The 13,064-nt window shown below is 36.7% G+C and overlaps 1 protein-coding gene and 1 long non-coding RNA gene across 3 annotated transcripts in view; one reads left to right on the top strand and one right to left on the bottom strand.

Annotated features, from left to right (window-relative positions):
- Positions 1 to 13,064, top strand: part of LOC146741308 (uncharacterized) — a 109,037-nt gene that overhangs the window by 29,443 nt on the left and 66,530 nt on the right. The window lies entirely within an intron of this gene.
- Positions 1 to 13,064, bottom strand: part of LOC102806748 (cubilin-like) — a 43,173-nt gene that overhangs the window by 23,084 nt on the left and 7,025 nt on the right. For both annotated transcript variants that reach the window (XM_085500721.1, XM_006816805.3), the window contains 2 exons: positions 5,615 to 5,891; positions 1,798 to 1,971 (listed from right to left, as the gene is read on the bottom strand). In XM_085500721.1, the coding sequence (XP_085356847.1) occupies positions 1,798 to 1,971; positions 5,615 to 5,891 (451 nt within the window). The remainder of the gene's footprint in view (positions 1 to 1,797; positions 1,972 to 5,614; positions 5,892 to 13,064) is intronic.

Below are 13,064 nucleotides of genomic sequence, written 5' to 3'. Positions count from 1 at the left end.
GCATAGACAGACACGGCAGCTATATGCGACTCCACTGTCTGCATAGACAGACACGGCAGCTATATGCGACTCCACTGTCTGCATAGACAGACACGGCAGCTATATGCGACTCCACTGTCTGCATAGACAGACACGGCAGCTATATGCGACTCCACTGTCTGCATAGACAGACACGGCAGCTATATGCGACTCCACTGTCTGCATAGACAGACACGGCAGCTATATGGACTCCACTGTCTGCATAGACAGACACGGCAGCTATATGGACTCCACTGTCTCCATAGACAGACACGGCAGCTATATGCGACTCCACTGTCTCCATAGACAGACACGGCAGCTATATGCGACTCCACTGTCTGCATAGACAGACACGGCGGCTATATGCGACTCCACTGTCTGCATAGACAGACAGGGCAGCTATATGGACTCCACTGTCTCCATAGACAGACACGGCAGCTATATGCGACTCCACTGTCTCCATAGACAGACACGGCAGCTATATGCGACTCCACTGTCTGCATAGACAGACACGGCGGCTATATGCGACTCCACTGTCTGCATAGACAGACACGGCAGCTATATGCGACTCCACTGTCTGCATAGACAGACACGGCAGCTATATGCGACTCCACTGTCTGCATAGACAGACACGGCGGCTATATGCGACTCCACTGTCTGCATAGACAGACAGGGCAGCTATATGTACTCCACTGTCTGCATAGACAAACACGGCAGCTATATGCGACTCCACTGTCTGCATAGACAGACACGGCAGCTATATGCGACTCCACTGTCTCCATAGACAGACACGGCAGTTATATGCGACTCCACTGTCTGCATAGACAGACACGGCAGCTATATGCGACTCCACTGTCTGCATAGACAGACACGGCAGCTATATGCGACTCCACTGTCTCCATAGACAGACACGGCAGCTATATGCGACTCCACTGTCTGCATAGACAGACACGGCAGCTAAAGGTAAGAAACGCTGTGAATTGTGACCCAGTGCTATGCTAAAAGAAGAAGTCTGTGCTATGTTTATCCTGATGAAGTTTACAAGATTGCTTTGTGTCTTGTTGTTTTTTTCATCAAGTTGCAAAAAGTCATATCAAGGTAGAAGTCTACTCTGGATTTCAAATACCCACTTTTACTATAGGTTTCTATTGCTAATATGAGATAATATGTCATATCTTGAATTGTAGGCTGGTGACTTTAAAAAGTGACAAAATTTAATTTTTCTCTAACATTGTGCTCTATGGAATTGTTCTAAAAACAGCGATTTTTAAAAAATATCAACACAAGTTTTTCAAAACGTGTCACTGTAACACACACTAAACCAATGAACATTGACATGAGATTTAAGACCAACTTTCGCAAAAATTAGGAGTAGGATTCAACCCTAAAGAAAAAACGTTGTTGACCACAATATAGCAATATAGATTGCAACAATAACTGAGATATTACAGTCACGCATATTAATGAGGTCATGTAACTATATATGAACATGTGACAAATTAGTCATATCTCTTCTGTAATGTCTTAATCATAGCACTAGTTTCAATGAGGTCAAATTACCCCATTTGTACAAATCAAATTATTAATATATTAGATCCTATAAATTGTACATTAGACCTCACCCTAGAACGGTTGTATACCAGTGTTCTTAGCAAAAATGATTTTATCGATTTGTACTTTGTATACAGGGCATGTGCCTTAAATAGGCCGAATGGTACGTTATATCAGCCTTAGGGGATTATAATAGCTTTACTCAGCACTAATATATCATTGCCTCACCTGGAAACACTTTTAAATTGACGTCATAGACGATGACGTAGACACCTGTGAAACGTCCGGCACCCGGAGCGATAACGAGCCGACAAACTACGTCAGGTAGGTATAATTTACTCGGGTATCCCGGATGTGATAATATGGCGCCACTGAGTGCCATTGCCATGGTGTCGTCGCATACTGTAAGACAAGATGAAAACACAAATAAATGTGTAATATTGGCCGTTATAATGTGACGACGTTTTAGTAACGGGAATGCCGCGAGGAATATCAGTAACTGAATCAACGTACGTGCAGGGTTCACGTTGCGACACAGTAGTTGTGATTGAATACAGCATTTGATTAAAGAATTATGATAAATAAACGCTTCAAGTTAGATATTTTTCTCATAAATAAGCGATTTAAAAGTCTGTCTTATAAACAGATACTGTGATTTTAAACATTATCCATGTTATTATATTCTATACGTGTACATTATTGATGTTTACTTATATTGCATTAATGTATCCATAACCATTAGAAGCATATGTCCACACCTGCTGATTTAATTAGGTTATCAATTCAGGATACTAGTACTCCCTGGGTAAAAATGAATCGACCGCTTTGTGTGTAACGAAAACTATTATAGCTCACTGCCAGGACAATACTGTAATTGTAGTGCGCTATGTTTTATGAGAGACTCCGACAAGTGCTATTATAATATTGCATACTATTCAACATTCATATAATGACACATGTTGACGTGCGCGGAACATGTTTACTGGTAGTTACCGTACTTTTCCCGGCAATTAACGACCACTTTATGGGCAGAGGTCTGGTAACAGTGCGCGAAGGGATACGATGACGAATGCCTTCTATAAAGAAGGATAATGAGGCAAAGACTTGGCCGAAAAGGTTGATCGACCAGGAGGAGAGGGGATGTTAAACAGAAGAGCTCAGTAAGTAGGATAAGCCGGCTATTGAGAGCCTTGGTCGACAGTTTATAAAAAATACATGCTACCGAGATGTAACGGTTAATTTGAAGAAGCAGCGCGGTTATTGAAACTCAAATTTCAATCCCATTTTCGGCAAATTACTAAATTCAACTCATTAAGTGTTTCTCCCCTAAACGGATGCATGTCAATCTGAAATAAATATCGATAAATACGACAAATGTACGTCCGTTTGAAACGTAATCGTTTGGATATATACAGTAGGTCAATTTGAACTGTAAATGTATATGTATTTGAAATCAACTGCTTAGCCTATACAGGGTATTACCATGTATCCCACCATTTTTATCTGCAAAGCGAATCCAGTTCTTGTTGTTTGAACAAATATCTCATTCTTTATAAGTGAACAGAAAAATGTTCTCTTCATTTGGATCGTGTCAAAACAACCTTGTTCTACAAAACAGTCCGTGTGTGTTTTCAGTAAACAAACAACCGTTTTTAGTAAAGGAGTATTTTTGAAAACAAAGCAACTATTGAAAGCGAGATAGTTAAAAACGAGAAAGAGTAGTTTCCAAGTAAATGTGAATGCTTTTAGAAACTAGAAGGCATTCCGAGAGCGCAAACCTTCATTATAGATGTTAATTACATATCTTCACTAATACCTCTGCCCTATTGTATACGTTTATTATTCTTACATAAGCTTCTAATTTCTAACGAAAGACCAAATTGAGTCATGAATAGGTTTGTTCACCCAAGGAGTCAACCATACTAGGCTATGGTTAAGAATCCATTAAACTCCAGATCCAGATCTCTCATAAAATCTAATCGTTTGGATTTTGATTGAAGAACAACATTTTTTGTTGTTTGGAAGTTGTTTCCGTGACAACCAGTTTATAATTGTTTGAGTTATTAATAAAAACAATTATTCCCAAAATCGCTGTTTCCATGGCAACTGGATCTACATCTCCACCAATATTTAAATGATTATTGCACCAATGGCAGTCCCTATATAAAATGCCATTAGAATCCATCCTTACGTTTTTGAATTACGAATAAAAAAACTCATTCCGAAATTGTTATCCAGAAATGTTGTGGTCTCGTGTTTTTATCAAGGACAACCCAAATAAATGTTATGATGAGAAACCATCTATAAGTTTTGTGATTATCTTCCTTACAGACAAACCAAACAATAAACCAACGTTTCTAAAAACACAACCTCCTTAGCGAAGTTAATAAAAAGTTATTAAGGTAAACAATGAGAATACAAAATGTTGAATCACAATTCTGTTATCAATTGATATGACGAGAACAGTGGTATGACTTTGATTAACATTCACTCTGCCGTCTGATTATTATATCATTAATCGATCATTTCTTTACAATTACGTCGGTTATCGGCCACTTCTTTATAAATTATTGGTTCCAGGCATTTGCAAACTTAATAAAGACATCTTTCAGCGTCCCTTAATGAACAAAGACTGTGTCTCAGATTTAACCGAGATACACGGGAATCCACTCTGGGCCCAATTATTTCGAGTTAGTACCATAAAAATAGTATATCATTATTTGAGCTGTACAATCCTCTTACCTCTAAAGAATAGCGTCTGGCATAATTTTGATAAATCAATTTAATAATCAACTAACATTGGCTCTTCTGTTGTTTTACACTTAATAGTTGTTTGCATTTAATAATCATTTTGTTATGCGGGTGTTTAAGCAGTTCAATATCCGGACTCGAAAAGTGAAAATTACTTGAATAATTGTACACAAATATGAGCTAATATACATAATTAACAGCTATGCATCAGAATTGGCATATACCATTGGTAAAATGAATATACAAGCTAAAAAGTCAGTGATACATTGTCTAGAATATGGCAACTTTCAAAATCTGATTATTTCCCTACATACTATTTAATTACTGTTTAACTGTTTTTAAAACAACCATTATAACGTTGAAAACAAAGGTTAAATTTTGATGCAAATAAAGCAAATCATATCATATAACCAGATAAAAACAAATCATACCAAAGGCACAAAACTCATAAAATTCGAAATAAACTTGAAAATAAATAATGATAATAAAACCATCTGAATTCAAAATTGTAACGAAATGAATTATGCTAGCAATGTTTACGTTCAGTGTGCAACGGGAGGATGAACGCCAATAATTAGAAAGTTGGTAATTTGAAGACCAAAATTACGACAATGGAGAAATTATTAAATTAAGTCGTGAGACAACACTCCTGGACAAGATGGCGTCGCCGTTGAGTGTTTTATTGATATGGATGACATTATTCATGCAAGGAACCGTTAAATCGAGTAATAAAGTTGATAGCCCAAATTTCTGAAAATAAATAAGTAATATTAGAGCAAGACATGGAAGTGTTATGTAGCCATGTCCCTTTGACATGAATTATTGAATAGTCTAATACGAAGATTATAAGCAGAGGTTTCGAGGAAGCGATCGTTGATATTATATATATATTGGATGGATCATCTTAACGGTGTGGTTTGTGGGCACGTAAGGAAGATCAGATTAAACCGTATAATACCCCGGATGTCCCTATTCAACAGCACGTATCTCGGGGGAGGGATATTTGTTTAAGTAACTATTATTTAATAATCAGTATACTAGCTATGGATTATTAAATATGCACTACATGTGCGCACGCTTTAGCTATATACCTCACAGTTGATGATTAGTATGCGTAGATGATGACGGCGAATCTAAAATAATTGAATGACCATATATGAACAGGATATTACGTATGTGTTTGTCCAGAATTTTAATGAGTATTTGTGATGAATTGGTCATCGTTGAATCATTCTATTCAGCAGCGTGACGAATATATAGTTTATCAAGTTAAAAGTGGCCTCGTGATACTCACTTGAATAAGTCTTTCTTTGTTTGTTCTCTAATTCCACGGCATTAAATATATTATACATTGCATGGAATCCATTAGCGCTTCCTATTGCGTCAGAATTGAAGCGTATGAACACATCTGAACCGTTGAGAGTTATTGACGGTACTGACGAATCGTAGAAACCGCATAGCGTGGACACCAGCGTATCACCTGCTTCGCCAAATGAATCGCGTGTGTAGACTTGTATACTGTCTGCCTGGCAGTCGTATGAGTCTTCTAACTTCACGGTGGTGAACTGCAACTATTTGGGAGTAAATCAAATAATAACAAGATATAAAGTGAAAACTGAACACTAAATAGACTACAAAAGTCGGTTCTTTCACAGAAATGTTCGAACAGCAAAATGATTGAAAAGGTTACTGAGGTGTATTTGTATACGGGTTTGTTTGGGACAGGTGTTTCGGTTTACACTAGATTAGGTTGTATATATCCCCGGGAAGGGCATTAGAATAAAAGTTGGTACCCAACCTTGGGGTTCGAATTTTACGTTCTGTAGAAGGAAATGTATTATGCCTTGAGTACATTGAGTACTTGTATTAACATCCTAAACATGTTGTTTTGGGTGCCGTTAATAGAAAATACCAATGGGAACGACCATTGCAGGGAAAAACTGATAATACTCCATCTAGTTAATTTACACAAGCTAGAAAAAAATATTTACCCCTAATTACGTGTTTTTTTTTGTTTTTGTTTTTTTATTTCAAGGTTGCTTACCTGATTTTTTGAACAGTTTAGAGGGTGTATAAACATGAGAGAAACAAAATGCATACCACTCAATGCATTTATATTATGTATAATTTATGACTGATATCACTATGTATATATACACTGTAAAACATTCTGTAGTCAAAGTCTACTAATATTTCACATTATATGTTTAAATACTTTATATTTTACATGCTCGACCTGTGCAGTTCTAATTCGCAAATATTTTATGCTTATTAATAATCTATATAAATATTTATATATTCGAAATACATGTTATGTATACTGACAAGTTATACAACAAACCTTCTATACTTCCCTTATATTTCGTTAGGTAATGTTTATTGTGTTGCATATATTATCACAGTAAAATAACGCGAATACAAGTATATCAATTGGGCATAGTTCACTTCACTGCAAATGTCAAGTAACGTCTAAGTTACATTCAGTGACAATTATTACAGCTACATTTTCAAAAAAATATAATTCTCATGCGTGGTACGCGGTCGAAATTTATGGTTATGCCTAGTGTATGTAAAGTATAGATGCAGATGCATGGACACTCGCAGTCCTAAAATATGATGTTTTTGCTCTTTGTTTTTTATATGTAAATAGTCTCGGCTTCATGCTGTTAGAATTTCAGAGCTTTACTACAAGTAAACCAAATATTATTTATATATACTATTAAATTATTTTTTTGAATGCGCTGCATAATTTGCAAGGCTTTACATAAATAAATAATGAAAAGTATCATTTCGCTGCGAGATGTGATCTCAGAATTTCTATTGAATTTACTATTAATGATTTTTTACCATACAGCATTTGGTTTGTGTATGAGGGAGTGGTGAACGCTTTATTATTGAATGTCTGTAAAATGTGTAAAACATGCACTGGGTGTATGATTATGTACATTAGCCATTCTCCCAACTCGTGTTTAGTAGTTGGTGAGAAAAGCTCAAAGTTAAATAACACTTAAGATTTTGCTTGGTTTATCTACAAAGGGACGTCAGGGATTGTTGATAGCGTGTTTTGTTCAGTTATAGTATCGTGCAAATAAAGTAATAACCTCGTAATTAAGACTACTCATTGACAAGTATTTAACGTTTCTGGCATCATTGTTGAGAACAAAACATTTCCATTAGAAAACACTTACATAGTGTGAAAATTTCAAATTCAGTGAACACAATTCTTGTAGTTATTTTGGTCGCGCAGTGTCGTGTTTTATATGGAACCCATGCGAATAATAAAACGCGGGTTGCATGGCGACTGGGGCGCTAAATATAAGGTGTCGTCAACGACAACGATGATGACGAGGGCGACGATAAACATCTATCCCTCGAAACTCTACCATGCATTTTAAAGCGAATAATGTACATACATTGAGATTGGATGGCTGCAATAGTAGATACCATCATCGAAAGCTTTTCACTCTCACGTGGATTTTTAGGCGTTATCTATCGTCCCACTGACAATGCTTTTAATTATTAACCAAAATGATGGATAGGTGTTATAATCCGTATAAAATAGCACGCTTGGATCGCATTACCTTAAGTGAGTATGACTGTCTTGGGATATATTTGTAAAATTATTATAGATGAACAGAATAGCGGTTGTCGTCTCCACCGCCTGCGTTCTATCTGAGTTCCATGGTACGCATAACAACGTAAGCAAACGCACTGCCATTTTTACATAACATCTGAAACGTACGCACCGCCGGTCGTTGTCAGCGTGATGTTTTTTTTGTTTTAAACAAATGTGCCACGTCAAACAAATGTTCTTTCTTATGTGACATGCATGGTCACACACATGTACTAGTAATAAACTCGGTTATTAAACATCTTTTGGGGGTTGGGGTGTTGGGGTGCCCCTTGGTCGAGGAGAAGCCGTGCTGTGATCCAAAGCTAGGGCGATATGTGCCCTACGCCGGCGAGCGTCGGTTCTTGAGTTGACATTGTATTTACCCGGTCGTTTATTCGGTGTTCGCTTTCCTAATAAGTGTGTTGTCTCAATACACATGCTGCACTGCACTGCGCAGTATAGTAATGGTAGTTACTTTCTCAGCAATGCGCGCCTCGTCTCCAACTTGGCACGTGACAGCAAGTAACGTAATTACTACAATATTTACACTCCTTATTTAGATCACATTACACATTTTTCGTGTCATTATTTGACTTACCTTAAAACTAATCAATTTCATTGTTTTCTGGTGTAATCAAGTTTAAATTTGCATATAAAGAGCGTAATAGCACTTCTCAACTTACATTTCCCAAAGTTCCTAACTCCGTTTGACTAAGGCGTTTTGACATTTTAAAATATATGTTTAAAATAGCAGCGGATTATGAATGCCCGTTTCTTTGTCATATATAAACATGTTTTCCAGTTGACGTCATCGATTATGAATGACGTCATCGATTATGAATGAAGTTTGTACAAGAAACAAACACGTACTAGTTGTGATACATTGCAAGCAACTTCTAGGTCATAACATTCATTCATCAGTGTGAGATTAGGGAAATAGCGTTTTGTGGAAAACACTCGTCTTGTTCATACAATACATTCAGTATTATATTGTCATTTAAATAGGATATCATAATGGAGCTAATATCGCGGACCACTGAAAGAAGTTCGATAGCTGGTATTGAATGTACAACATGTGGAAACTAATAAAATTCATTTGATATTCATACCTTAAAAAATGTTTAAAAACATTTTAGTTCAATATTACATATAGATTTATTGTAAATTTAAAACGTAACTATTTCAGCAGAGTAACGTGAAATGTTATGTATCCAGTTAAATATAGAACTACTGAGAATACATACAATTGAATAAGAAGTGCGTACAAGTAATCACATAGCAATACACATTGTCTCATTGAACACTATTTTGTTTTCTAAGTTTATACATAGTGATCCAAAACACATATACTTCATTTGTTTTGACACGAATAAATATCGCGTTCGATTGTCGATGTATGTGGCATAAGTTAAGGTGATTCGCTCCGAATTAAAATTCCCACTACCGAGCATATCACTGCACACACTTGCAATGCATTGTGGGGGAGAACTTAGTGTTGCATATAATGTACTCACACTGGAAACTGAATAAATTAAATATCAATTTATGTTACGTGTTTTAACAATATTATGATTCGTATCAATAATGATATATGTAAAATTTCGAAATATTAAGAAATAATTTTACCATAGCAACCAGAGCAATAAATCAAATTCTGACCATCTTCCACGATATTTAATAATTATGTTTTCTAAAAAAAAATTGCCCAGTGATCCCAATTTATTTTTTCGGCATCGTGAACGTATGAACCAATAATAAAATAATCATCAATTCGACACAAACATCTTTGAGTGTAAAGATGCTCATTTGTCATTACATTCCTGTAACTATAGATGTACATATAAAACAATTAAGCTGTCACTGGCGTATTGCGTTCTTGCTGAGAGAGATGATCGCAGAAAATGATAACCATGAGCAAGAAAATCGAAAAGTTCGAAAACACAGCTGGTAGAAGCATTCATATGATTACTACTAGACGACCTCTAGGTCATTCGCACGTGTATTATTGATGCAAACGTTTCCCTTTAATTGTGTCAATTTCCTTGTGATTTGTCGTGTTTCGTCCTCGATGTCGATTTCCTGCGTCACTAAATTATACCATCAAATATTAATCATGTCGGTGAAAAGAAAGGGTCGACGAGGACATCTTAGTGGCAAAGTGCAGTCAACGTGACAGTGTACAGTGTAAAACTATGCATCATCGCGTCCTGACGTCGAGTAAGGTATATCACATGGAATGTTCCCATCGCCGTCTTTATCATGGAAACGAGATACTGAAGACATGTATGCGCACAGAGACTATTTCAATACGATTTATATGCTTGGCTATATTATGTTGTGATATAAACACACAATATTTTTCAAGTCTGGTTGAATGTATTTATTTTACTCTGATATAATATATATGTGATGTTAAACCAAAGTCTGAACGTGATTTACTACTAAATCAAACACGATCCCAACATGTATTATAACGTGTTATTACAAGAATCACGTGAATAACAAATAATACGTGCAGCACAATTCGACCATCCTAGTTAAATATCAGCATCAAAATAACCAGCAAAAGCCGTCTTGAAGAAAAACAAATTGGTACCATGGTTGTGAACAAAATGGCGTCAAAACTCAAAATGGCCGACATTGATAGACCAGAACCTGATACTGGGCGGCGCTGACATTTGTGAATCCTCTTCCTTCTCTTTTCTAGAGAATTTTGCAGACAATGTTTTGTTCTTTCCGAAAGCCTATCATGTACCCAGCCAGTTGTGCTTTGTTTATAATCAATACAATACAATTTCTTTACGGACGTCTAGCAGTGTGTCCCTCAGAATGTTTCGTTACATGAATATTTCATAACCAAACTTGTTTACATCTTCAGAGTACAAATACTATATCAACAATACACAGAACAAAATACCACGCTACATATTCTCCATTGTAAATACAGATAATACTATATCAATTTGCATATCATAAATCTGTGATTTACCAATTCAAAGACCCAACACACTCTATATCATCAAACAAGCCAGTAGACAACACTAAACACAAAAACGTATATTTTCAAGATCAATCAAGGTTAGTCTAGACATCGTGAATGACAATAGTTATCCTAGTTCAAATTTATGACTATGATTGACCATGTTAAACCGTGGTGGCACTTACCAAGCATGGCTCAACCATGGTTACTACAGCAGTCGGACAGAAAACGAGTAAACATATGTTGTGTCGGTGTCAATCATTAGGATTATTGCAGCCATTTTGTCAACAAGTATGCAACCAAGTAGGTTTTCTGGTTCGACCAATAATTGCCATCGAATGTTGAATAGGCAACTTTAATTTTTTTTAGAAATTCGTAATCAGCACAAATAATATATTAAAAAAAAGTGGTTTTATTGACTTTTCCTAAAAAATGCCTAAGCCTTACACAATTTTGAAAAATTGTCCAGGCCTACTGAGGTTATGGGTCTAAATTAATTAGATTTCAATTTACACACACGATTTAGTACCGCTAAGGTTTTTTTAAAAAAATCATATTAATTGGAAACACATCTTGAATTTTCAAGGTGAATGTTCCGGCGAAGCACTCCGCTATCACCTTGAAGTATTTCATTAGGAATATGTGTATGTGACAATGCCCTCACAGTTTAGAATCAATTTACCAACAGCCAATCATATTGCTTCTTTCTTCAACGCGCTTGGCCAAGCTATCAAATTCATCACGAGATGCCCCACGCGCTCCACTCTGCCATGTATTTCTATGGGCTCTGCGCAAGCTGCTGTGAAGTACCGGTCGAAAAGCCAGTGAAAACGACTAAATTTGAGAAAACAGCATGACCTTAACTTTGAAGAAATCCTAAACAACCAAATTTAAATATGTTGCATATGTAGGGGTAATCTTGTTACACTGTTCAGAGGTGTCAACGACCATCCCAAAACACCGTTTTCTTAGAATTTATCGGACTTTGTTTTCACCATGATGATTGCCAGGCGGTGAAAATGTCTGACTCGAGAATAAATTTCGCTGCGCACAGTGGAAGCTGTGTTGGCTTGGATGTCAAGGCAATACAGCGACGATATCCATACATCATGCAACTCACTGATATTCAGACTAAAGCTATTCAAACTATACTTAGTGCCGTGTCTGATGTACTCGTTTTTAGTCGCACTGGAAATAGTAAATCCTTATGTTATTATGCTTTACCGGCCTTGCGACTGTCGAGCGTGGTAATAGTGTTGTCACCACTGTTGGGTACTATAAAAGAGTAGGTGTTATACCTCAAAGTTCATGATGTCACTGCAACATATATCGGCAGAAATGAAGCCGAAGACATCAGGAATGCAAAGCTCCAGCCGTTTCTGGCAGTCATTGTAACAAAGCTTTCTATTGGTCGGTAAACTTTCTATCGCGCAACCACGTGACATACACGGTTATGAATAGAATTACCGCACGGTGTTGTAGAGGGACGAATATCCGAACGAAACAACACCGTGCAGGCGGACGATGTTGGAAACAGTGCGCTGGTAATGCATCAAAAATAAAAACAGCGCAGATAACTGTGAGGACACTGAGTACAAACAAGATGCATGGAATTCTTATCAAATATTGATAAAAACGATTTCGAAAACGAATATAATCCCCATGGCTATATATTTTTGCATACAGGGCTCCATGTGATGATTGGTGTTTCATTTAACAATTTCATGCTCATCGTGACGATACGTGTACTGTTTTCTAAGCAGGTCCCTGCGGCAAATATAATACCATATTGAACCATGTTATGTAAAAACGTACCTAATCTACGGTAAAGAGTGTCCAATAGTTCAATAACGGCGAGTATTTTAGTTTCGCAATGCTCTTAATGACTTAACAAGTTTCCCCGCAACTATTAATTCACACGAATCCTTCCAGTCCGTGACGTCAATTCGCGTGTTATCAATTGTGGCGTCTATCACGATCATCTTACCAGGATTTAACTAATTAAGTGTTGTTATCATTTACGTAATCCCCTTCAGAAATGCAAATATTACATTAAACTGGCAGTGATCAAATAACATGAATACTAAACTGCATGCTTTATCGCACATGCCGCATCGCCAAACGCAGATAAGTCTATCTCGCCATTCATAT

Source organism: Saccoglossus kowalevskii, chromosome 6 (genome assembly GCF_978046115.1).
Source record: "Saccoglossus kowalevskii chromosome 6, keSacKowa6.1, whole genome shotgun sequence".
NCBI classification, from domain to species: Eukaryota; Metazoa; Hemichordata; class Enteropneusta; family Harrimaniidae; genus Saccoglossus; species Saccoglossus kowalevskii.
Note: the sequence above shows the minus strand (reverse complement) of the source record. Positions and strands in the feature narration are given on the sequence as shown.